Below are 26171 nucleotides of genomic sequence, written 5' to 3'. Positions count from 1 at the left end.
GCCCTGGGCACAGTCCAGGCAGGGACCCATGCAGGTTGCCTGTCCGTACTGGCTGCAGCCACCCCAGCCGGGCATGAGCGAGAGCCAGGCTGGCGCCCTCAGTAACCTGATGCTTGTGGCATCAGCCCTGGCTCCTGGGCCCACTCCTCCCTGCTGGCTGCCAGGCCTCCTCGCAGCACCCTACCCTGTGAGGTTCTATGGAACCAACCCCCAGGAAGAGATGGCCCGGGCAGCCACAGGCCTGGGGTCCCTGGACCCAGGCAGGGGGCACAGCCCCTGCTCATTCAGAACACTCCTCTCCACTAGCAGCCAGGCTTGTTGGGGAAGCAGTCGTGAAATGCAGGCCACGGGCGTAGGGCTTCCTTCTGCCTGGTAACCAGGTGTCCAGCCTCCCCCAGCGCCCACCAGAACTGACAGAAGCTTCACCCTTACTAGGCCCAGACATGCACTGGATGCAAAATGAGGGAGTGATAACGTACCCAGCCTCTGGAGTCAGACTGCCTGGAATCACCCGGCTCTGCAACTTCCCAGCTGTGTCACCTTGCGTAAGTCACTTAACCTTTCTGTGCCTCAGTTTCTCCATCCATGAGATGGGACCATCATACTTATTTAATCTGCTAATCCAGGGAATGGCAGATTTTTTTTTTTTTGGTAAAGGGCCAGAGTAAATATATTAGGCTTTTGGGCTTTAAGGTCTCTCTTACCGCTATTCAACTCTGCTTTGTAGTACAAATGCAGCCGTAAATGATATGTAAACGAGGTGGTTGTGTCCCAGTAAAACTTTATTCATGGATGCTGACATTTGAATCTCCTCGAATTTTCATGAGTCATCAAATATTCTTCTTTTGACATTTTTAACCATTGAAAAGTGTGTGCGTGGGAGGGGACCCCATTCTTAGGTCACAGGCGGAAACAGGATTTGGCCTGAGGGTCCTAGTTTGCACTCCCCACACTAGTCTCTGTAATTACCTCGGACCCCCAGCACTGTTTCCGGCTGACCCTGAACACCTACTCTATGCTTAGCGAGTGTCCTGCTGGCAGGCGTCCTGCTGGCAGGTGTGAAGACGGGAGGAAGCGGGTTGTCTGCAGTAGCTGGCTGGTCAGTGAGGGGCAGGCCGTTGGCAGAGGGGTCTGCCCTGGAGGAGGACCGGCCTATCAGAAAGGCTTTATGCCTGAGGCTACCCCTGCACAGCCGTGCCCAGCAGTGGTGCCCTTTAACTGGTTCCTCTGTGCTTGGGGAAGGGGGCCCAGGGCACGGGCTTAGCTGCCCCATCCCCACCCCCAGAGTGGGAGCCTCCTGTCACACCCCAGGCCTCCCCGCCCCCACTCCCAGGATCTGGGGCCAGCTCCTGCCTGAGGAGACCTTGCCCCAATGTCCATGACAAGAAGTTCGTTCACAAACATCTCCAGGCCTGGGGGGCATCCTCCTGACTCTGGCACCAGCCGGCCAGCCATCTCGATGCCTCAGGGCACATCCTTGGGCCCCCGCCCGGCTGGAGGCTTTGGAGTCTTTGTTTCTCGGGTTCTGGCGAAGAACCCTTGTCAGGCTTCACTCGCGGCCTTTGTCCAGCTCACCGCCGTTTCCTCGGCCCCCATCTCTCTCCGTAGCTGAAGTGCTAAGGGTTGGGGCTGCAGGACCTACGTCACCCCAGCTGGCTGTGAGTGTGGCCGGGCAGGGGCCAGCAGGTCCCCTGCACACGCCCAGGCCCCATCTTGTTGTTCAAAACAGACTTTTAGTTGATGTCTCTGGAAAGCGCGGGTGGGGGTGCACAAGGTCCCCTCGTGTGCAGGAGACAGGGTCCTCGTTCTCAGACCATGGCTGGTGGTCCTGGCTACAGCTTTCCTCCCGGCCAGCCTCAGGACTCAGCCGGCACCTGCGTGTCTGTGAGCTGGTTGGAGAAGGCCCTTTCCAAACGCAAGGTGTTGTACGTGGGCGGCGGAGTGCCGGGCACCTGGGCCCCCGGGGCTGGCGGCAAGCGCAAAGCGGAGGTGAAAGTGGGCAGGTCGTCGTCTATCTCCAGGACTGGGTTGTCCTGGCCCCGAGGGCTGGGGGGCGCCTCCGGGCAGGGGGGCGCCTGCCTCCGGGACCACCACGTCTTGGTTTTCTGCCACTGGCGGCGGGCGATGATAAAGAGGGAGTCAATGAAGAAGACCTCGATGATCTCGATGACACACACGATGGAGCAGCTCATCCACAGGCCCAGCTGGCCGCCGAAGTTGGACAGGAGTACCTCAACCTGCGAGAGAGGCCAAGCCGTCAGGAGGGACCCTCCCCTCCACGTGGGCCTCGCGCAGGGACCCCGATTCCCAGGGGAGCCACTGGCTAGCTCTGGCCCTGAACAGGTTTGGAGGAAGAAGAGGGAAGGCTACCTGGGCCCTCTCCCTCTGCCTGCTCTGATCCGAGGCCTGGCTGGCGCAGGGTGGCCCTACCAGCTCAGGCTAGACCCCCGTGTTCTGACCTGCTCCCCGAGGCTAGGCTGATGGGCACTCGCAGACCCAGGACAGGTCCCGGGAGGAAGCTACTCACGGTGTTGGCAGGGCTTTCCACGATGGATCTCTGGTTCAGGTCTTTATAGAATATCAAGAGCTTGGCCAAGTCTGTCCTGCAGAAATTCCAACAGGCAGGACCAGGGTGAGTTGGGCACCTTCGCACGCGATCACGTGACCCGCCCTTCTGCATGGTCCTCCCTCCTGCCCAGCCCCCACCTCCACTCTGCCTCTGGGCACCTTGGCGTCTCAGGACCTGGCCCCCTGGGCTCCTTCTGCACCCAGAGCACAGCTCCAGCGTGGCTCTGGTGGCTCAGGCCAGTCCTTCACTCAAAACCATTTCCGAGCCTCCGCCTGTCAGTGCACCCAGCGGTCCTCCCACAGGTCCTCCCTGTTCTCCATTAAACCTTGACCCTCGGGGTGATTTGATTGCAATCTCACATATGCACAGGAGGCAGGCAGCTGACTGAGAGAGGTAGGCTGCGTAGAAGGCAATCATGGTGGTAACCATTGTAGCAGCTAACATGCAGCGGCCACTTCCTGTGCTGCCAAGCTCTGGGCCAAGGCCCTTACGTGAATTCACTCACTTAATTTGCACGGCCCTGGGACGTAGGATATTTGAATCGTCCCCATTTTACAGGTGTGGAAACTAAGGCACGAACCAGTTAAGCAACTTGCCCGACTACACAGCTCAGGATTGGCAGAGCCAGGACTCAAACCTCGAGAGAGGAGGCTTCAAAGTCCGTGCTTTAACCACTGCACTGATTTGCCTCCTATGGGCAAGGCCACACGCGTTCTCGTGGGCCAGCTATTACAGAGCTCGTCGGTGCTGTGTGAGGATAGAGACTTGGGCCTTTCCGGAAAAGCCAGAAATAATGGATAATTTCTTGTGGCGCTCAAGTTAGCCTCAGAGGTCAGCGGTTGGCAACAGCGGTTCCATAGTGTGCCATTGCTTGGTCAGAGTCTGTCTTTATCACTAGACCGTGAGCATCTTGGGGTCAGGGGTCCTGTCTGCTCGGTTGTCATGGTACCCCAGCACTCACAGAGCACCTGGCACCAAACGTTTACTACATGTCGGGAGGCCAGACTGGTTGCCAGGCCCGGTGCTGGCCCACAGAGATGGGAGTTCAATGCCCCCATCCTCTCCCACCTTTGTCTCCATCTGCTGAGGTCTCTGAACTCTGGCCTGGCTGATCTTTGCTAAAGGTCCGTCGGAAGTGAATGTCAATGTGGAAAGTGCAAGTGGGATTAGAAGTGCAAAGGTCAGTGGAGTCGTTTTCCAACTGGGTCAAGATACATCAGGAAGCCATGAAATAAGTTTCCTGGGCGATGACCAGTGCCTCTGACAAAGGGAAAAGGGACGGACAAGACCAGATTGCATCCACAGAGACACTAGAACTTTTTATCAACTGCTAGGAGCACCAGCCAGTCAGAACTGCACCGTGACCACCTGGAGTGGATGGAGGGAGGTGGCTTGGCTCGACTCATGAGCACCGTCTGAAAAGCAGACCGAGCTCGCTGGGCACTGACGTGCCGTTTCACGAGACCTGTATTTCTGTTATATAGTCCACAGGCCACAATGCAAAACGTGTTTGCTTCCTGTGGTCTAAGCATTACGAGCCCCAGCCCTAGCGCAGGGCCTGGCTCATGATTGGAGCTTGATAAATATTTGTGGAATAACGGAAGGAGTGAATGAAAAGCAGAGGGTTTGGCAAGGAGGAAGCAAGTGAGGAGGCGGGGTGCCCCCGGCCGGCAGAGGAAACAGGGTGGAAGCCAACTTACTTGTTCAGCTTTTTCTTTATTTGCTGGCCTTGGTCCCACGTGAGAACGCGCAGCAGCCACTTCTGTGATGGAGGAAGAAAGAACAACCTGGGGATGCTCAGAGAGGCCAGGGCCAGCCCCTCTACACGCAGCCCCAGCCCCCGCCCTGGGCCTGCCCCCCAGGTGTCCCAGCAGGACGTCTGGCTCCACACTGAGGAGCTCCAGGGGGAAGTGAGGGTAGAAGAACGTACCTCGGAAACCAAAGATGGCCACTGTGCCAGGCTGGTGGTCAGTGTCCACTCCTTAAAGCTAAGGGAGGAGGGCAGGGTGAGTGTGGCTGGCCAGGTCCAGCCTGGCCCGGCCCCTCACCCCAGGGGCACTCACCTGCAGGCTTCCCGGCACACCGACTGGCAGCCAAGCTGTTCCTGGACAAAGGCCTGCTGTAGCTCGTAATAGCAGTACACTGAGGGGCAAGGTACAGGGTGGCGTGAGCCTTGGGGCTCCAGGGCCTTCCCAGGGCTCTCTAATGGCACCCCGAGTCTCCCATCACTGTCTACAAACAAGGCATCTCTGGAAACAAATGCTGCTTTGTGATGTTGGGAGACAGGATTTGGGGGGTCGGCAGCCCTTGCTGTGGCAACCTAGCTCTGTCTCTCCCTGGCTGTGTGACCTAGGGCAAGTTGCTTAACCTTTCTGATCCTCAGTGACCTGTTCTGTGAAAGGGTACGATCACTAGTTCCTGCCTCCTGGAGTTGACAGAGGCCGTCAAGCTCTCCATGCAAGCTGGTGAGTAGCATTTGGTCCTTACCCGTAAAGCGTAATTCTAACCAGGCTGGGTGACAGGAGTAAAACTGGGTAATATCTTTCCACCAATACCTCCCGCCGGCAAAAGGCCGTAGAGGCAGGGGCCGGGCATGTCTTAGCATGGGCTGGCGCCGGGGCTGGGCTGACCCGGCTCCTGGGGTGTGCAAGGCTGGGGGCGTCTCACTCACTCCAGTTAGGGTGCTGCTGGTAGTTGCAGTAGCTGGCTCCTGGAGGCAGAGGCTGGCTGTACTGGGCACACCCACATTTCTCCACCATCTTGGTCTGGAAGCACGAGTGCAGGCAGATCTGAAACAAGAGACCCCTGATGACCTTAGGCGCCTCGTACTGGAAGCCAGAGCTCCCTCCCCACTGGCCGAAGGCTGTCAGCCTCCCATGTAAATGGGCCCCTCTGGTCACAGCCGGTGGGGCGGGGGGTGGGGGTGGGGGTGGGGGCTGACGCCAAAGAGACCAAGCTAGAAAATTCATCGAGCATTTAGACTGACAGACAGGTGGAGACCAGGCTGAGTGGAGCTGGGGCTGGGGTGGCCGTTTTCCATCATGTGAGTGCCGACCCAGACATAAGTGGGGAATTGGAGCAGATGCCAAGAAACAGAGGAACTAACTTTCTTATTCTCAGGGCCAAGCCCCCCATGCTGGATCCTTGGGGATGATAAGCTATCACAGTAGCCACGAAGCTTGAGCATAAAAGCTAGTGGCAGGGACTCTGAAGGCAAGCTACTCAGGTTCAAAGTTCAACTCCCAGCTTTTCCGCCTCCCAGCTGTGTGACCTCAGGCAAGTTACTTAACCTCTCTGATGCTTTGGTTTCTTCATCTTTAAAATAAATATAACAAGGCCTACTTCCTGAGGTTGTTGTGAGCATGAAACGAATTGATACATGAAACACTTGTAAAGTGTTTGTACATGGCAGCCTGTCTCGCTAAATATTCTCCAGGAGAGTCTTTCCATTGAGCTGACTTTTTTCTTTTTTTGGTCTTAAAGTCAGTTGGATTGCATTTCTATATCTCGTAAGCAGACATTCTCTAACAGTCCCTTTTCACTCAGTGTCTCCACCACCTGCCCGCTCAGCTCTGATGTAAGCTAGAGGACTCCACGTGGAAGGGCGCCTGGTCTTTTTGTCCTGCTGAGATGATTTTCATCACCTCTCTGGGTACCCCAGTAGCAGGTGAACTGCAGACTCCCAGAACGTGAGACAAGGCGTAACAGATGGGTTGAAAACTCACACCGACGGGGGCCAGGGGTGTAGGTCCTACACTCGGGGCTGGTGGGGCCGGTGGGGAGCCATGGAGCACACGCCTTTTTGAATGGGGCGAGTCCACTCACTGTTTATCCTGCAGGAATACAGGCCCAACCTGGTTTTTCAGGAGAAGCTGGGAATTTGGGTTTTCTTGTGAAATCCCCTGACTTTTAAACACCGTCCAGGCCAGAAAAACCAGGCGTACCGTCTGGAAAGGGCCTGGAGGGGCCAATTAGCAGCTCCCAATCATATCCAACCTCCCCTGGGGTTGTTGGCGACGATACAACTTGTCCAAGGCCGTCAGCGGGTGAGGGACACGCGAGGGTGTGGAGCCAAGCTGACGACCCCTCAGCCAGCGTCTCTCCCAGACTGCACCCCCCCCCTCCCTCGCCAAGACGCATGTAGGAAGCGGGCCTGTCTGGCTGCACACGGTGTTCCGTGCAAACCTCAGGGAATCAGTTAAGCTCCGGTTACAGACGGATGGAAGGCAACTGGAACCAACCGGCACCACTTGCTGTGGAAGGGTTTGGATGACCCCCATGGGTTCTCACCAGAGTTCCTGGTCCCAGACACAACCCGGCTTATATATAACTCTGTCTCCTGGGTCCAGGCCACCACCCTGGGCAAGGTGTCCCCTGCAGCCCGTACCTGGAGGGAGTACACAGCGTTATAGATATTCTTGATGGGCACGTCACTTCCGTCCTCTGTGCACTGGCTGTAGGGTTCACTCAGCTTGAAGGACTCCGTCTGTAACCACAGCAGCACACAGTCAGCCCAGACCCAGGCCGGGGGCCAGGGTGGGGGAGGGGGGGGCATCGCTCACAGCCCCGGGAGCTGGAAAGGCATTTACTCATTCACAGAACAGCTATTTACTGAGCACCTACTAGGTGCCTGGTGCTGTTCTAAGTGCTGTGGAATCAACAGTGAGCAAAACAGACCCTTTCCCTGCTCTCACGGAGCTTACATTCTAGTAGGGTAGCCACATGGTCAAACAGCAAGCAAATAAATGCGGTGATTTGGGGTAGGGATCCGTGGAACTGTGTAGAGACTGGAAGCCTGGGAGGAGGGGACAGTCTTTTCCCCAGAGTGACTAGGGAAGATGTCTTTGAGAGAGAGACATGTTGGCTCACCATGGAATGGCAAGAAAGAGCTGGACAGGCCGAGAAACGGAGGAAGAAGATTAGGCAGAGGGAGGGGCAAAGGCTGGTGGTGGGAGAGGGCCAGGGGGGCTGGAACGCGGCAAAGGGGACAGAAGTCGCCGGAGAGGGAAGCCAACACCAAGTCACGCCGGCCTCCTGGGCCGTGTAGACAAACGGGTTTGGGTTGGGTTTCAGGGTGGCAGTAAGCCCCTGGAGAGCCCACGGGGAGGGTGAGAAGGGTGAGCGGTGACGTGTGCGGAGTGGCACGTCGTCCCCGTGAATGGCTGAGGTCCTATCCTTTTGTCTTCTGGCCCCAGACACTCACTTGGGAAACCTGACCTTTGTGCAGAGAGGCAACGAGATGCCAACGGAGGAGCGCAGTGCCCTGATCAGACGAGGTAAGAGATCGTGACTCACGCTCCAGAACCTCATTAACGTACGCTTTACTGTGGTTTACTCAACGTGGCTCTAGCTTACTATTTGTCACGGCAAATAAACGATCCGGACAAGCCCTCTACGGAAAAAAAAAAAGTAATGTCTCCCAGGAGGGAACGATAATGGGATATAAATTGTGATCAACTCATAGCTAGGTTCCAGGGTGTGTGTGTGTGCGTGTGTGTGCAGTTTTGTTTTTTCCTGAGAGCGGGGGTAAAGGGAAAATGGATGGCAGGTTTGCGGGAGGGAAGAAAATTCTTTTTTCTTTGAATAGTGGCTGGATGGAGAGAAAGATACCTGGGGGGAGAAAGGAATCAAGAGGTGTGAGGCGAGACTCTTCCTGTTTGAAGTGTAATCCATCTGCTAGCCCACTGGTCTCCCTCCAGTAACAGTGACTACCTGAAGTGCAAGCCACAGAGGTCACTTAGAATCATTTCCACAGCAGAAGCACACAAACGGGAAGGAGGTGCCTGGTCTCCTCTCTTCCCCAGGGGACCCACTCCAGCCGATCAGCTCCTGATGGCGGATGGACAGGTGGGCACCCGTACTCACACAGTCCCTTTGCCCTGCAGACTCCCGTTCTCAGGAACAATAAAGGTAAGCGACTTTCCGGGCCAGTACAGAACAAACAGACTTGCTTCATTCCTCTAATAGCTGGGTAGCAAACAAAATTAGAGCCTCTCTTACATGCCAGGGCTGGGCTGGGCACTGGGGTACAGAGATACCAGGCAGTGGCCTCCCTCAGAGCACCCCCGTTCAATGCTGCCCTCTAAGCCTCTCCCAGCAGCCAGCTCCCTGAGCCCCCAGATCCTGTGGAGCTGTCTTAGCTGTCCTGTCTGAGAGCCTAGAGTGACAGCTCTGAGCTCTACCTGCCTGGGGGGCAACGGTAACTCCCCGGCACCGTGGTGACAGGGTCTGTTCACTCAGGCGAGCCGTGTGCAGCCAGCTAAGGTGGCTGTGCTCCTTCTACTTGGAGAACCGGTCACTTCCAGGAAACTGATGGTCAGATACCATCTTTTGATTTTTACGCTTTCTGAGTGCCCAATGGCCCTTTACTCTGCAAAGATGCTTTATCAAACTCAAAGTGCCTGGATCATTCAGGTTGTTTCCTGAAGCAACTCGGGGTAGGGCAGGTGGGACAAAGGGCTTCTTTAGAGTGCAAGCCCCTCAGCTTCTCCAAGCCTCAGCTGGATGAGCCTGGACAGGTTGCTTTAGCCCTCCCTCTCTTTTGCCCTCCCTCCTCCTTTCTGTCCTTCTCTTTCTCCCCCTCTCTGTCTCTCCCTCTTTCCCTGTCTCTTTCCTTGTTTTCTCCACTATCAGCTTTCCAGAACCGCTGATCTGTACAAAGTGGGTAAACCTTTTCGCTTCTATCCTAGGGAGGGATTCAGAAATGAGACTGGGTATCTGTGTGTGTGAATGTGTGAGTGTGCACACATGTCTGTGCCCACGTGGGCACGTGTATGTGTGCACATGCATGTTTGCAGGTGTATGTGTCGGGCACAGGACCCATTTTTCTCAAACCAGGTCCTATCTGCTTCCTTCTGAGAATCTGGGGGAGGAGGGCAGTTGTCCTGGAGTCTTGAGCTCATGTGTTTAAAGGTCTGGACGTGCCAGGGAAAGCCCAGGTGGCAGCATGACGCCCTAGACAGAATTATGGGTGGCTCAGCTCTTTTTTCTTTTGTTCTGTTTCTATTTTGTAGTACATCATAAAAGTTATTTGTGTATGATCAAGTTTACACTTCCAATCAATGGAGAAAGAAAGAATTACTCAATATAGGAAGTGAGCAGGATTTGTTAATTTTTTGGAGGAAGGGAATTCTATCTCCACTTCCCATCCTGCAGGAAAAAAATGCGAGCGGGTAAAGAATTAAATGATATAATAAAATAACTAGAAGGAAACTCAGCTCAGAATCTGATCTCAAGGAGGGAAAATCCTCAATAAATATAATGACTAAAGAAGAAAAAGATTTTGACTATGTAAACATTAGATGTTTTTGCATGCAGAAAAGTAGCATAAAGAAAACTAAAAGGAAAGCACACACGGGGAAAGATATTTGCAACACATATGGCAAATAATTACTACTCTTTCTGTATATGGAAGAGATCAATGTATGCTCATAAAGGACAAGAAAAACCTTCCTCAACCGCTGTTTTTGTTTTAAACTTATTTTTCTTTCCCTTCACATCGTTTTTCTTTAAAAAAAAATGTACAGTAATGGCCACTATTTGGGGGAGCACTTACTACAAGCAAAGCATGTTCTAAGCATTTCACACAAGTCGAGTCACTGAATTCTCACCAGCCTATGAAGTAACGTTTTGCTTGCCAACCCCCCATTTTACAGACGAAGTAACCGAGACACAGAGATTATGCAACCAAGTGCAAAGCTGGGGCTTGAACCCCAGCTGTCTGGCTCCAGAGTCTGAACACTTAATCCCTATTGTACATACGCTTGTGAAAAGAAGTGTGTATGTGCTTTAAGATAAAAACGTCTAACAGGGTTTGCAATGACAGTGCCGTCCCTCCCGCCCACAGGGCTGGCTCCGCACCCCGGGGGAGCCGTCCACTCTTGCCTGCTTCCTGTCTCCCATTCGTGATCCAATCCATCGTACGTTGCTTTCTGCTCTGCTTCTGCCACTGAAAACTCCTCTGGCTCAGAACACAGGCGGGCGACCTCTTGGTTGCCAGACCCAAGGACACCTTTCTCCCTTTCTCTTGCTGGACCCCTCGACTGCATTTGGCCCTTTGGCTCCCACCTTCCTTGACACTCTCTTCCTTGATTTATCTGCCTCCCTTGCTCCATTTTCTTTCTGCCCGGCCCTTAGACAGTTGCATGCTGCCTCAGGTTTTGGTGATGGCTTTTATTTCTAAGTCTGGAATCACATACGTTACCCACCTTCCGCAGCCCCTGCTGATTTCCTCCTGAGCTCTCGGTTCATAGCACCAGCTCAGGGACACTTTCACCTGATTTCCCGAAGGCTCGCAACTTGGGTGCGTCCCCCATGGAAGTGCTCGTCTTCTCCCCCAAATTTATCTCCTTCCCTCGTATTCTGTGATTCTGAGCCTGGCACCGCCATCCACTGCATGGCCCAAGCCAGCACCTGAATGCCAATCTAACTTCCCCTGGCCCTTCCTCGCTGACCTGGGTTGTCAAGCTCTGCTGTAATCTCTCAGGTCCACCCACTTCTGCCCACCCCCATCACCATTGCTTCAGGGAAGGTGTGTGTCATTTCTTTCTGGAATTACTGGAGATATGCTGCTTCCAATATCCTGACGACCCTTCCGCCAAAGTGATTTTTCAAAAAGTTTTGTTACATGGCTTAAAATCCCTTCTGTGACCACCTTGTAGCTGCTCTGCCCTTTGTCTGGACTATCCTGACGGCTTTTGCCTGGGACTGTATTCTGTCCTTTAAGAATCTATCATCTAGAAAGTCTTCGCGCACAGCTTCTGTCCGGGCTTCCAGCCAGCCAGCCGTCCATACGTGCATCCATCCATCACCCGTCCATCCATCCATGCAACAGTATTTGGATCATGTTCCAAGAGCTGAGCCGGGAATAGACAGAGAGGACCCCTGTCCCCACAGAGCTGGGAGCTGCATTGCAAAAGTGTGTTGACTTCTCCTCTTAAAGGTACGATCGTCGAAGGTAGGTGTGCTGTTGTATTTATCTCTGAATAGCCAGCGCTTTGCACACACAGTCCCACAATGAATGAAGGAAATGTTGTAACCAGCTGCCTGACCAACTGCTCAGTCGCCCAGCCTAAAGTGCCCATGCAACAAACAAACAAACAAAGGCGAAGGAACACAGGAAGGAAGTCCAGCTTGTTTGGACTTACTCTTAGTGACTCCCTACTGACCTCTTAGTAATCCCTGGTCTTTGTTGTCTTACGTGCTCATAAATCAGAATTTAGAGCTGGCCGACCCTGCTCTGTGGCTTGGATTTTATACATCTCAAATTAGGTGTAGCAGAACACCCACCCAGGTCTTTGTTTACCCACCGTTGGTAAAGAGAACATTTGCTTAACCACGTGGTGGGTATTTCTAAGCAGAAAACCAGAGAGCAGAATTCCTTGGTTCTCGGCCCTTTGCAAGCTCTGATAACTCCCCTCCAAGTCTGCAGACACTGTGAGAGGCAGACGGGAAGGAAGGGTAAGAGGAAAAGGGAAGGATGTGTGACAAGTTCCAGGTCCCTCTTTAACAGAGAAAGCTGCACGGGAAATGTTGGCTCCGAGTATTCACTGTTCTGATCTGGGAGTTAGGTGAACAGAGGAGTCAGTGACAGGTCCTTAAGTGGAACCACAGAATCTTTTCAAGCCACAGTTTGAGCAGGTTGGGGCCCAAGATTCTTTTTCTTGGGGAGTCAGCATGCACACTGCCGAGTGGGTACATAACACGTCTCACGTTGGAGCAAACTTCCCCCGTTGGAACAAAGGCCCTAAACGACACACCTCCCTCGGGTTCACAGACCACCATCCTGCCAGGCTCTCTTGTCCAGGGTTGCCCTGTGGTTTGACATGCCTCCCTTGGGGACTGAAGACACACGTGTCCTCTGCGGTCCCCCCGCAGAAATGAGTCCCGCATTTCTCCTTCTTGGCACTTAGGACGATTATAATGAATCATTTGTGTAACATTTTGCCCATTATTGGTCCTCTCTGCTGGACTCTGAGTTCCATCAGGAGAGGCTCAGAAAATGCGTGTTGAATGGATAAATAACGGATGAATACATCAGCCCCAAAGCCCACCCTGTCGCTTGCAAACCCAACACACAGCCACCATGTGTGGCCATGCTGAACCGTTTTCTAGTCTTGTCTTTCTAGTTGGACTTTTGTTCAGGGAGACACACTTTGCTTCTCCTCTCATGCCGAGACACTCAGATTTCAAAAGCTGAGGTTCCCGGCTTTACTGCCTCTTGGAAGAACCCCTGGCGTTTGGTAAAACTATGGATCCCTGGGCTTGTCCCTCAGAGTCTGACTCAGGAGACCTGAGGCTGATGCTCAGCCGGGTTTGCAGGTCTCAGCTTTCAGGGACCCGTTTGTGAGCGACGAAAGTGGAGAAGTTTAATTCGGGACGTGAAGGTTGGTATAAACAAAGGCAGGACAGACAGTCCGCAAGGAGATTTTTTTTTCCTCCATGAAGAGGTTAAAAAAAAAAACAACAACAAAAAAACGCCACGGAGGACTGTCCATTAAAATGATAATAGATACCATTTTTCTCTCGACAGATTAGCAAAGATTAAAAGTAGGTTAATACCAGTGAGAAGGGGAGGAGACCAGCTCCTCGGACATGGAGCCGATGAGGTGGTCGCTGCTTCGTATATATACACGCAGCCTGTCCTTCTAGGAAGTGATCAGACAAATGCACATCGCATCGCACATGAGTTCTCGTTGCGCCTGGGAAGGACCTCCTGTCCATCGAGAGGGAACTGCTTCGGTCACTTGTCCACACAATGGGATGTTGTGGGTCTTTAAGAAGAGTGAGGCAGGTCCACGCGTATGAGAAGGAGCCACACAAGCTATAGTGTCAGGTGGAAAAGGGGGCGGAGCGGTGTTTTGTGTTTGTGTAGAAGTGCTGTCCCCAAAGGCACATACTCGAAGGAAACTAGGACGTACGTGCAGCAGGGAGAGAACGGACGGGCCTGGAGGTCAGGAAGGGAAGGGGACGTTGGCGTGGCGTACTCCTTGCTGTGGTTGGGGATTTTTACTTTGTGTATATCCTCCCTTTAAGTAAGTTCTTAAGAGTCAATGTGAGAGAGAGAAACAGAGAGAGAGAGAGAGAGAGGCACCGGCATAAAACACCGCAGGGCTGCAGGTCACAGGCACACTTCTTGCCTTGCCCTCCTGCTCCCCCTGGGCACGGCTGACTTGGGATGGAGTCTGCAGCCCAGACGTGCGTCTGCTGACAGGTGGGAGTGTTCTCAGCACCCACTGAGGTCAGAGAAGGCCAAAGACGTGAGGGAGAAGGGGGTAGACGAGGTGAAACTGAGGGCAGTGTGATGGCACTTAGACCTCTGACGGCCCAGTGCCTTTCCGTTAGCGTTTAAACAGTGGCTTCCACACCACCTAAGCCTCTAGGGGGCCCAGAAAGATGGTCATTCACTCGATTTCTATCACTGACAAATACTCTATGGCTACTGTCTGACGCCTTGCTCCCAGCAGTAGCTCCATACACGCTGATGTCTTTGGAACAGAGAGGCTCCCTTCAATTCTTTCCCCAGACGGCAGTCTGTCCTTGCTCACCCTTACAGAAGACACACAGACAGGCTTCAGTGTAACCACTGGAACGACCACTGGATAATGCAGGCGCGTGCTGCCTTTCGGCACTGACACTCTTTTCCATAAGCTGCACTTCACTGGTTATCCTTGGAAAAGATGTGCGCTTCCCGCCCCGTCTACAGAAAGCACAGGCTATTTATTCTCTTACCAGGTGCATCCCTATGGAGGTGGCTGTTCCGGTCTCGATCTCTGTCCCCACGTCCTCGATGAAAGGGTACTCGTCCTGCCGGTGGACGATCACCTTCGCCCCCGTGGAAGACACCAGGAAGGGGTTGTACTCCTCCTCGTTTATGTACAAGATGACCTGTAGCCCTGGGAGGAGAACGCAGCTGCTGTGCCAGAGGCTAGGAGAACATTCCCGGGGCAGCCTGCCTCTGTCTCTGCTTCGGGAACCTCCACGCCACGACCCCGGCACTTCCGACAAGTGACAGGTGGGCAGGGACGAGGCTGGAAGGTCCCCGCATTAGCAGTTTGGCCTGACTTGCTCACGGATGTGTCCTCAGGGCTTGGCACAAACTAGGGGCTCAAAAGCGGTGTCGCTACCGCAGTTCTGAGCATAAGGGAAGTGCCAGCCCGCCCAGGACGTGCATCTCCATGGGGTCCTTGAGATGGGGACCTCTGGTGACCATCCAAAGGGACGTGCAGTGTTGTGGCTGCTTACAGCCTCAGGGAGGGTGCCCAGGGGGAGATGAAGCGCTATGGGGTATCTGATCACTGCCGCCAGAGGGACCTCTAAAATCAGAAATCACATCAGGTCGCCCTCTTGCCTAACACCCTTCAGTGGCATCTCACTGGATGCCTGGGAATGCTCTAGAATCCATCCATTCACCTGACTGTGGCTATCAAGGCTTGGATGGCACGGCACCTCCCGACCCCTCTCTCCTCGGCCCACTCTCCCGGGCCCCCAAGAAGCTCCAAGCACACTGGTCTCCCCTGGGATTTAGAGCCTTTCCTTCTCAGAGTCTCAGCCTTGCTCGGAGGGACCTTAATACGGACCTTCTGATCCTTATACAGCCCTCCTCCCCGAGGCCTTTCTGGACCTCCTTCCCTGAGACGAGGTGCACGCCCCAACCCCCGCCCCTGTCTCTTCCCCGGGGCTGCTTTCCTTTCCTCACAGCCTTCGTTAGGGTTTATAACTGGGTGGCGTCCACACGCCCGGTCACTCGCTTGTTATCTGTCTCTCTTCACTAAAGTGCAAGGCCCCTGGAGGGGAGATGGCATCTGTCTTGTTCACTGCTGTGGCTCCGGCCCCTGGACGAGGGCCTGGCAGATAGCCGTGACTCGATCCATGTTTGGTAAATGGATGAGCGAGGGAGCAGGGCCAACATGGGCTGAAAGAAGCACGGTTCTGACTTTTTCCATTTGCACACAGAGGAACCGAAGCCCAGAGTGGGGAAGTGATTCGCTCGACGTCACACAGCCCACATGGGACAGAGCCAGGACTGGGCAATGACACGAAGCTTCCGGCTTCCGGACTGCTGCTTCCCATTGGACGGCGGTTTCCTGCAGACTTGGTAAGAACCCAGGCTGTGCAGTAACCGGGCTAGGAGTCCAAGTGCGGTCGTCCTTCAGGACCAGGCCTTGTCTTTCCTTGTGGGAACATGGCTGTCTATTGATCACATTATGTGTGCTGAGGACCATTCAGGGATTCCTTCGGCAAGTCAGCCAGGCCAATCTGTGGAGTCCCCGCCTTCCCACGGACGACCAGTGGAGCAGGAGAAACAGTGGTACTAGAGGTGGTGGTGGCACCGTGGGTGGCAGCCATGCGAGGACTGGCAGTGACAGTACCGATAACAGCCACAGCCAGCATTCGTGTGTGCTGTGGACTGAGTTGTGTCCCCTCTGCAGCTCCCCTCACATTCATATGCTGAAGCCCTAAGCCCCCCCTGTGACTATGTTTGGAGATGGGGCTTTCAGGGTGGTAATGAAGGTTAGACGAGGCCAGAAGCGGGGAGCCCGGAACCCATCAGACCAGTGTCCTTACAGGAAGAGGGAGAGACGCCAGAGCGCGCTCTCCCTGCCTGCCATGGAGGGAAGGCCATGGAGAGCCCCGTGAGAAGGCGGCTGACCTGCAGCCGGGACGACCTGCTTCACCGGGAACCAAAGCGGCCGGCAGCTTCACCATGGACGGCTGGCCTCCAGAGTGTGAGAAATCCACGTCCGCTGTGTAAGCCACACGTGGGGTGTTTTGTGACGGCCGCCGGAGCAGACTGACAGTGTGTGTGTCTGGTCTCGTTCTAAGTGCTTCGGACATTCCCAGTCTTAGGGACCTTATTTCAGACTTCCCGCTGTTATCCCCACTTCGCACGTGAAGGGCAGTGATTTTCACACGGCCACACACCGAGCAGCAGAGCTGGGTTTTGGCTTCGGATCTGACCTCTTAGCTAAGATCAAGGTGTGTTTGCCTCCCTAATCTCCTGCCAGCATGTGTGGCTTTAAGTCCACCTGGAAGCCACCTGCTCAGCATTACTCACTCCAGCTACAAGCTTAAACCGGACTGGTTTCCCAGGAGAAGGAACCCCAGCCACGTACCTGACACTCTCTCGAAGGTAAAGAGGAGACATCAAAAAGGAAATCAGGCCACACTGATAAGGAGGGAAGGAACCAATGTGGACCCTGCTGGGGACACTGCGAAAAGACAAGTGCTGTCCCAAGTGCATACAGCCTGTACTTCCGGGGGGCTCAAGCACCCCGAGTCGTCCTGTGCCCCAGGGTCCCCTGGATGCAGACTGGCTTACCATATTCGCTGCCCCCCATGGAGGTGCTGTGGATAGTCTCATTTTGTTTATTGTTGAACATGTAGCAATTCCCATACATTGGGTGGTGGAAAAGCGTGAAGTTGCTGTGGAGGAAGAACACAGGGTCAGAAGGAGCTGTGCTGGGAACGCCCCTCGTGCTTCGGAGCCGAAGTCTGGCCGGGCAGTGCCCACAGGGCCAACTCTCTTTTGTGGACAGTGGATGATGGACGTGACTCGCTTTCCCCACCTTTCCTCCGATAAGTGAGAAACAAGGCCCCTCATCCCGGCTGACACGCTGATGCAGAATGACTCTCTGCTTTCTGTGCTCCCTCTGAACCCTTCGCCTCCGTCTCCATCTGACTTGGCATTTCTTGTGCCATTTGTCTGCCCCCAGTTCCTCTCCTCTTGAAGTTCTCAGCCAACACTTGACATGTTTCCCTTCCAATCTCCAGTTAGGAAATGGGCCCCAGGGGAGGAATCACCTCACAGACCTTTCTTTCCCCTCCGTCTGTCCCTCCATCCCATCCTTCCTCCCTCCCTCCATCCATGCTCTATACTAGACCAGTGGTTCTCAGTTGTTGGTATGCGTGATGGTCATAGACAGCGTTGGACGTACACCATCAATTATTCTGCCTTGATGAGAAACTGAACGAGTTTCAGGATAGTCTGACCCTGTGCCACGTCCGCTTTCCTCACTGACTGGAGCCAAGCAGCCAAGTACGCTGTTTCCCAAAGGGCAGGGGCAGTGAGAAGAGGGCCTTTCCCTCCCCAGACCTACAGCTGAGCTGCTGGACATGCGAGGGGCCCTGTGCTCAGCGCAGGGAGAGCAGCCCCTTCTCGGGACCTGGCACCGCAGGACACACCTGGCATCGCAGGACATGCCGTCAAAGAAGCAGGTGACCAGCAGCTCCTGGGCTGAGTAGCTCATGTCGATTCTCTTTTCCAGGGGCACCTGGGCCATGATGTTCATATAGTGCAGCTTGTACCACTCCTGGATGGCGTTCACCCCGGAGCTGAAGGTGTACACAGCGCAATGCGACGTGTCGTTCGAACACTGTGAACGAGAGGAGACCCAGGCTGACGCCTCCGGCCCTACATGGGCCTTCAGAAGAACTGAGGTGCTGGACCAGATACTCAGGGGGACAGGAAGGGGCCCTGGGCGAGGACAGGCTTCTCCTCACGTCTGAGGGCTGGGGGACGTGGTCCTCGAGCCTGAAGGACCAAGAAGGCGCTGCGGGCAGAAGGACGTGACTCCCTAAAACAGGCGGAAAACAAACCAGCTTCTTCAGGGGCCCACCCACCCCCCACCCCAACATCTGGGCTTCGGCTGAGTGTCGCTGAGTTCCTCTGCGACCCTCGCTGTGTGCCATCGGCTCCACAGTCCACAACTCTGGATTCTAGCCCAGACCCTGACCCGGCTTCTCTGCGGGGTCTTGGGGGAGCCATTTTGTAGCCATCATTTCACCGACAGAAGGTTGACGAAAATACCGTCCTTTCCAACTTTGAATGGGAGTTGGGAGGAGCAGCATTTAAAACGTACAACAACGAGAGCTTTATCGGGAAAACACTGGCGCATCCCAGAAGTTCTCATCATGCAGGGCGTGGAAACGCCCCTAAAAGACAGACATCCAAAGACTGATCATGGTGTCAAGGAGAACCTAGTGGGTCTCTCATGAAAGGACCCGGGAGGACTTTGAAAAGTCTCGGGGATTCAGGGCCATTTTTTCAGGATCTGTGACTGGAGCCATGGATGTCCCAATCAGCTCTCAAGGCTACAAGATCTAGAATTGGCCCTCGCCCTGCAGCGGCCACAGTGGGGCAGGGAGAGCAGGGCGACGAGTGAGTTTGCCCGGGACGGTAATGGAACTCTTTTTTGGTGAAGGGCTGTTTCTTCCAAGCCCAAGAAGCAGGAATAAGTCAGGCCAGAGCCCCTCATGAAAAGAAGGCACGTCGGGTGTTTCTACTGATTCTTATTTCTTTTCCTCATTCTGGTATCTGCACCCCGATTTTGCTTTGGTGGAGTTTCCTGTCCCCCTTTGGATACAGTCTGGCGAGACTGTCCATCCAGGTGCCCACCCGCTGTGAGCCCAGAGGTGACCCCCGCTCGGCCATCACTAGTCCCAAGATGGGATGGGAAGCCATCTTTATAGATGGATGAACAACATGACTGCAAAGAGTCCAAGCTTATTGAATCCAGCAGCAGTGTCTGAAATGACGTCCCCTCATTTCTTGCCACCGAGGCCCCCGGACCTTCCCCCACGTCTGTCCTTTCAGAGGCCTCCGTCAGCTACTGGTCACCTTCTAAGCCATTTGCTGTCTGCGTACGATGGCCTGTGTCCGTTTCAGTTGTTTGTGGCTGATTCACCCTAACTGGGTGTGTTTCCTCCCGCGGGCCCACGGGGGCTACCGGCCAAGGAGGAACGCCCCTGGGCCCACGCCCTGCAGCCCAGCCCGCCCCACTCCGCGAGCACGCGACTCACCAGCTGGAAGCCCACCACCTCCTTGGATTTGTGCACGACGTCCGATGCCTTGTGGATGATGCTCCCACTGACTTTCCGCTTCCGCCCGCTGAGGAAGTCGGTGGCCCTGCTGGTCTCGCCCTCCTTGAAGACCAGCAGTGGGATCAGGTTGAGGAATCTGGGCTGGGTGCCCTCCCATGCCCGACTCCAGGGCTCGGCCTCTCGGCGTGACCGAGACTCGATCTCTGAGAAGCCGTACAGGGTCTTCAGGGCCGCTCTGGTCTCCTGTTCCAAGTCGGCTAGAAGCGGCCTCACGGCACTGTACCTGCCAAGGTGGGGGGAGGAGTCAGGGACGCCCCTGGCACAGTGCAGGCACTTCTCCAACCTCGTGTGTCAGCCTCGTGCCCGCCGCTCCTGGCCCCTTGGCTGAGGAGACCAGACCTTTTCTGATTTGCCCCACCCGAAGTGACCGCTGGCTTGTGTACATGGGGACAGCTCCCTGTGTGACTCTTGTGTGACTTCCTGTGGCTTCACCTCTGCCACTACCGTCTGCTTGTTCTCGGGGTGTGTTGACGAGTTTGCCCCAACCAGCATTTCAGGAGTGGTGACTGTAGGTGCCTCCCATAAACCAGCCACAGTGAAGACAAGTAAATAACTGCAGACTGGGAGTCTACTCAGGGGACAGGCTCTGTGTCCACCCAGCCTGCGTCCCCCTGCCCTGCAATTCTCCTGCAATCAGTGCTGGGAGGGAAGAAGGGTAACGGTTACCGTGACAACCCTGAGAGTATAGAACAATGATACGAGGTGACTGCTTGAAGCATCACGATGCCATCTTTTAAGTTTCACAATACCAAGTGGTCCTGGCCTCCTTCTTACCTCTGCCCTCTCTCCCCTCCTTGTTCTGTGCATACGCAGAACAGCACACGGACTGAGCACTTAAACTTCAGAGTGTCTCCCGGGGTTCCAGTTCCCCATCCTGGTTCTGGATGTGTACCTTGGACAAGTCACTTAGCCATTCTGTGTCTCAGTTTCCCCATCTGTAGAATGGGGTTGTTGGGAAGAGACAATGAGCTTATTCTTTCTATCATTTATCTATCTATCTGTCGTCTAATTCAATGGTCACTATTAGTCATTTTACTAGTGTTCATTATGTTTGTTAGATTTCACTCTTCTACGACACCACTTCCATCAGGACAAAGAGAGTGTTTGAGCTGTTCAGTTCTGTGCCCCAGAACGGAGCACAGTGTGTGACAATTTCTAGATGATTATGGAATAAGTAATGGACAGAAGGAAGAAAGGAGGGAGGGAGGGAAGGAGGGAGAGGAGGAGGAAGGAAGCAAGGGTGGGGGGTAGAAAGAAAGAAAGTCTTTGAGGTGGGGGATGAGTCTTAGATGTGGTTTTGGTTTTGAAGTTTTCCGTGAACTCACTGATGACTGGACCAGCTAGTTCCCTTCGATAGTCTTCCTCCCCTGCTCTTCTCTCCACTCCCACACCTGCTCTGACAAATTCTGAAAGATTCTCATCTGCCTCACAGACCAGTTTTCAATAATCCTGAGAAAGATGCCAATGACCCATTTAGAACAGGTCCTGCTGCAGACGACAGGGCAGCACCAAGCGCTGATTCTGCCCAGAGTCCGACGAGCTCAATTAGTAGGGCTGGGTTCACTCAGGTGAGGATTTAGGGCAGCCAAGATGCTTCCGGAAGCCACTTGGGTGTCACTTGTGAGTCAGGCTTGAGCTCACATCTGGGGAGAGTGAGGGTGTGACCTTGGAGAGATCAGGGGAAATGGCGAAGCTGGGCCGTGCACACGTGCGTGCGTGTGCGTGTGTGTGCGCGTGTGTGTGTGTGTCCAAGGTCGGGGGGTGATTGGTCATCCCGGGTCTAATCTTCACGTAAAACTGATCCTGCAGCCTCCCCCTCCTGCCCGGCCTGGGCTAGCCCATCCTCAGAAGCAGCTGATGGAATGAAAACTTGGTCCAGCTTCAGAACCTGGGGGGGCAGGCAATTGACTGAGGTTGGCAACGGATTCGGATTTCTCAAAAGCGTGCCTGCGGGCTGGTGGGTGTCCCCTTGGGGAGGGCTGTGGCATCTGCCGGGGGCCCCGCCTCTTACTTGTAAGGGTTGATGTTGCAGATGGTGATGGCGGGGAAGTCCAGCTTCTGGAAGTGGATTTTGATGGACACGGACACAGTGTAGAAGGAGAGGACGAGGAGGGCACACTGCCAGAAGATGAGGGCCACGGCGGTGAGCGTGAACAGGATCCAGAGCAGGCGCCGGAGCCGGCCGCGCGACACCACAATGCGACGGCAGCCGTGGGTGTTGGTGTTGAGGCAGTACCAGCGCATGAGTTCCTTGATGGTAGGTGCCTGAGGCCCCCTCACCGGCAGGTTCTTCTTGATCTTGGCTTTGATCTTCTCTCCCGGAGCCATGGCGAGGATGGTACTGGGAAGGGCAGGCAGGCTGCAGGGGCAGAGGAGAAAGGCAGGGGAGTGAGCTCGCCGCCCCGGGCCTGCTGGCACGGCCCGGAGTCCGGGCGCTGGGAAACACCAGCCCACGTGCCCTCAGAGGCGTGTTCCTTTTTCCCTCTCTGGGCTGGGCGGTCCGCATTCTGGGGCCTTGGCCCCTTCTCCAGGATGTTTGTTCTTTGGCCACCACATGTGCCAAAGGGCTGCCTCCTTCTCTTGTGGCCCCCAGGCTGGGCAAGTGGGGGCTGGGTAAGGTGTAACCTGTGACTCCCTGGACAGGTTTGAAGAACCTTTCCCCTGGTGCCTGAGGCAGGAGGCTTCTGAGAAACCCCGTCAGGCTCCGTGATTGAGGATTGTCCCCTGCACCTTGTGACCTTGTCGCCTCCATCAGCCTGCCCTCCAGGAGGGCAGCATTCCTAGGTCGTCCTGCCCCCTGGTGCCCAGCTCAGGGGCTGGCACAGAGCAAGGGCCCTGCCAATCCGTGCTGACAGACACAGTCTGCCGCTAGAATTTCCCGGCAGCCCTCTTAGATCGTTTACCGCCCCTCCCTGGCTGGCCAGGTCTTCCCGGCCCTTCTCCTGTGGTTTTACTGAAAGTGCAAAGTTTCCGTTTCATTTCTGCATCATGTCTTCTCTTTCCAGTCAAGCCCTTAGTGTTTCTAAGTCACCTGATATAACAATAGCCTACAACTGTCGGGCACTTGATATTTGCCGGGGGCTGTGCCGTATTTCCTTGATGCTATGATAGAGCACACTTTGATTTAATAACAGTTTTGTTTGGGGGAGAGTGTTGGGAAGCAAGTGACCACATCCATCACTGTACATGAGGCATCTCAATTACAGATGTGAAATAACATTTTTTTTAGAAATGAATTCATATATGTGTGTGAATCTGTCTATCTATCTAGATCTATCTCTAGGGTCATCTCATGATTATCACATATATAGTCTCATAACTATATACATGAGGCATCTCAATTACAGAAAGTTCAACACACGTAATCTATATACACGCAATCTACTTATATTTCATTTCATGTTTCAACAACCCCACAGGTAGGGGTACTATTATTATCTCCATGTCACAGAGGAAGCAAAGGAGCTCGGAGAGGTGGAGGTCCTAAGCGGAGGCACTGGATTAGAACCCACAGCCTTCACCCCACGCTACGTGCCCGGGAGGGGCTGGTATTCTGCTGGGTGCTGTTCCCCCCCGCCCCCTCCCCCATCCGAGGCCCTTAATTAGCAGCTCCTGGGACTAAAGGATGAAGGAAAGAGAAGGGACCCCGGGCCACTGGATTTGCAAAGTCTGGATACGTAATGTGACCACTTCCCACCAGTGTGAGCACTGGTACGGCGGAGGGGGGCTGAAAACTGTCCCTGTGCCTGCCATGGGTGACAGAGGCAACTGGGTCACACCTCAGTGGGGAGGAGGATATGAGGGGGGTCCCCACAGAGGGCCTGCATCTGAGACAAGGACCCCAATGTACCCCCTCCAGTTCTTCAGGCAGGATTCTGGACTCAATGAGTTGTTTCTTTCTCCCTCCTAAACCCATGGGATATTGTCCGAAATTGGGAGTGAGGACAAAGCTGGCAGGCTTTCGGACTTATGGTGCTAGTGAGTTTCAGGTTTAGGATGCAAAGGAATTAGAGTGCTGGAGATGGAGGTGAGGTGTCCAGAGGCAGCCAAACCGCTCCAAACTGGACTCCCCCGGCCCTCCCAAACCCAAAGGTGTACCTGACCCTGCTAGGAGGAAGGAAACTCTCTGACCCTCAAAATCATGTCATGCGCCTCTGGGCAAGAGGAGTGGAATTCATTTTGTGATTTAAAATATTGCCCATCCCCACGTCCTCTCTCACTGCAATTCAAAGGCAAAAACGTTAGCAAGACTTTGTTTGAAAAATCTAGATACAGGGTTAATTTCCTGGCACACAGAAGGTTTTCTCCTCCTCGGAAGCTCCTGTCCCCAACCTTCCTTCTCACTGAAGACAACTCCTGGGGTCCCACTGGCCCCTTCCCCAGGACTAACCTGGACCCCAACAGATCAGGGGCCAATGTCAGTGAGGTCACAGGGCAAAGAAGGAAACCTACATCTCTCAACACAAAACAGATGAATGCTGGCACAAAAAATATTTCAAATTCAAAGCAAAGCAAGGTTGTAGCTACTGGAGTAAGCGATACCTTCCTTTCAGCAGTATTAGCACACTTAATTCCCACAACAATCTTCTGAGGTCGGTAGCATAATGTCCTCCATTATACAAATGAAATAGACACCGACAGGTTAAGTCGCATTGCCCAAGGTCGCCCTAGAAAGTGACTGAGCTGGGATTTGAACCCAGGAGTCCTTGCCTTTAATTACTAGCTATGCTGCTCCTCAAATAATAAGAACAACAATAACAATAATAGCAGCTATCATTTATTGATCCCTTACTTTGCCCCCAGGCACCCTCCTCAGCTCTTTTTACACATTACCTTCTTGTATCCTCGCTATAATTATAATAAGGTGCTAGCACTGTCCCCATTTCACAGAGAAGGAAACTGAGGTGCAGTGAGGTTGGGTAACTTGCCCAAGGTCACACGGGGTAGGAAGGAGTCTTTCAAATTCCAGGGTCCTGGCTCATGACGGTGACTCTCTGCAGCCTTCTCGCCCACCCCTGACCTCGCCTACCCCGCATCCCAGGGAGGGAACTCGAGCATCCCGGGACCCCAGCTCCTCCGGTCGACTCTGCAAACCCAGCTCCGAGCAGAGCGACCAGGCGTTGTCCTGTAGCCCAAGCACAACCTGGGCTGAAGCCGCGGGAGAGAATCCAGCTGCCACTCCTCAAGGCTTTGCTTCTTTCTGCATCTGCAGTCACCCCAGGGAGATCACCCCAGAGGTAAATGGAGCAGTCGCGGTCAAGTCCACGCATCTCACTGGGGCTGGGAACGAGGCTGCATACGTGCTGGGTAAGGGAGGCGAGGCGCGACCCCGGACCTTGTTTCTGAGTATCTTAGAAACCCCTCTCGCCCAAGGCAGACTCCAGGGAGCCGGACCCGCCTGACCTGCGAAGGTGGCCCAGCATCCCGGCCACCCGCAGGCAGTCCCGGGCTGAGGCCGGCACGGCCACCCACAACGTCCAGAAAGCCCTGGGGCTCCGCGGCCGCTCCGGCGCCAGAACCCCGGAGCTCGTGTGACCCGACCCGGCTGGGCTCACCTCACTGGGTTCGGAAGAGTCCGGGGCACACGCGTGCGCGATCCCTGCACGCTCCGTTCTGCTCTCGGTACAGCGCGAGCATCCCACGGCCGCCCCGGCCGCCGACTCTTGTGAGTCTCGCTGGCCCCGCCTCTGCTGCCCCGCCCCCGGGCCCGCCCCCACCTGGCCAGGTGTGGATTCCGCCGGCGAAGGAGGCTGTGCGGCTGCACGACTCCTTAGCGCCGCCTGCCACCCTGCGGCCGCCCTGTGCCTCGGTGGGTCCTGAGCGGCGCCTCCTGGTGGCACCGCGCAGCGCCTGCTGTCGCCCGGAGGTCACGCTGCGCCCTGCTTTTCCGCTGGATCTGTGCAGCACAGTCCACGAGCTCCTTGCAGCGCCTCCTGCCGCCGTGTTACTGCACAGAGCCTGCACTCGGGTCCAGTTGGGTGCCCTGCGTCGCCCAGCACCAATACTTTACAGGTCTTAACACATTTAATTCTGACAACAGTCTTCTGAGGTGGGTACCAGGAGAAACCCCATGAGGCTGCCCCATGCCCCCGACGTCCGGCTGCGGGCAGCAGGGGCTGTTCAGCCAGGCCGCTTATCCTTTGATCTGGTCAGCTGCCTTTTCATAGGGACTCAGCAAGAAACGAGCTTAGAAAATTGCAACTGGGGGCGGTGGGGGGGGGGGACCATAGAGACACCCTGGGCTCAGTCCCTTTCAGTAGAGAAGAAACAGGCGCAAGGAGGGGAAGGGGTCTGTCCTCACTCAGCGCTCATCAGACTTACCTGTGAATACCGGTACCTGAGGATCGCGTTGAAATACAGGTTCTAATCCAGTGGGCGAGGCTCTTGGGAGTCTATTCCCAACTCCCTCCGTGATGCTTCTATAGCTGCTCCAGGGACCGCAGATGAATAACAGAGCTATGTGCCCAGGTGAGTAGAAACTGGTTCAGGATTTTTGGAGGGTGAGTTAAAGAAAAGCCTCTTTAAAAATTTCAACCATTTATTCTAACAACAGGCACATTGTAAAGAATTTGAATCATAACGAAAAACTGGTCCATAATCTGCGACCCCCACTAAACGAGCATGGTTAACATATATATATATGTAATGGAATTATGAAAAGTGCACTGTTCTTTAATTTCTTAAGTTTGTTTTAATGACAATACACTACACAATTACATTC

The 26171-nt window shown here is 54.5% G+C and overlaps 1 protein-coding gene across 2 annotated transcripts; it reads right to left on the bottom strand.

Moving 5' to 3' along the window:
- Positions 1-776: 776 nt before the first annotated feature.
- Positions 777-25097, bottom strand: SCNN1G (sodium channel epithelial 1 subunit gamma). Of its 2 annotated transcripts, none has more exons than XM_033101037.1 (13): positions 25006-25097; positions 21462-21809; positions 19370-19673; positions 17753-17943; positions 16890-16993; positions 14300-14463; positions 6957-7055; positions 5241-5358; positions 4633-4711; positions 4500-4557; positions 4270-4331; positions 2528-2603; positions 777-2237 (listed from the first exon to the last, which is right to left on the bottom strand). In XM_033101037.1, exons 2-13 carry the CDS (start codon positions 21776-21778, stop codon positions 1857-1859), a joined length of 1953 nt encoding a protein of 650 aa, XP_032956928.1. In that variant the 5' UTR covers positions 21779-21809; positions 25006-25097; the 3' UTR covers positions 777-1856. The 2 variants fall into 2 exon arrangements, with proteins under 2 accessions (XP_032956928.1, XP_032956929.1); XM_033101038.1 differs by lacking the exon at positions 25006-25097 and adding an exon at positions 24594-24654 and having other exon boundaries at positions 1857-2237.
- Between the last annotated feature and the right edge of the window lie 1074 nt (positions 25098-26171).

The sequence above is a fragment of the Rhinolophus ferrumequinum genome, assembly GCF_004115265.2.
Source record: "Rhinolophus ferrumequinum isolate MPI-CBG mRhiFer1 chromosome 15 unlocalized genomic scaffold, mRhiFer1_v1.p scaffold_54_arrow_ctg1_1, whole genome shotgun sequence".
Classification (NCBI taxonomy): domain Eukaryota; kingdom Metazoa; phylum Chordata; class Mammalia; order Chiroptera; family Rhinolophidae; genus Rhinolophus; species Rhinolophus ferrumequinum.
The sequence above is the reverse complement of the archived record's forward strand: the minus strand, read 5'-3'. Positions and strand labels throughout refer to the sequence as shown.

Coding starts and splice junctions, on each gene's coding strand:
- SCNN1G (XM_033101037.1), bottom strand. CDS start 21,778: ATGGCTCCGGGAGAGAAGATCAAAGCCAAGATCAAGAAGAACCTGCCG. Junction 19,674..21,461: donor TGCAACATCAACCCTTACAA/GTAAGAGGCGGG, acceptor CCACCTTGGCAG/GTACAGTGCCGTGAGGCCGC. Junction 7,056..14,299: donor CCTCCATAGGGATGCACCTG/GTAAGAGAATAA, acceptor CTGTGGTTACAG/ACGGAGTCCTTCAAGCTGAG.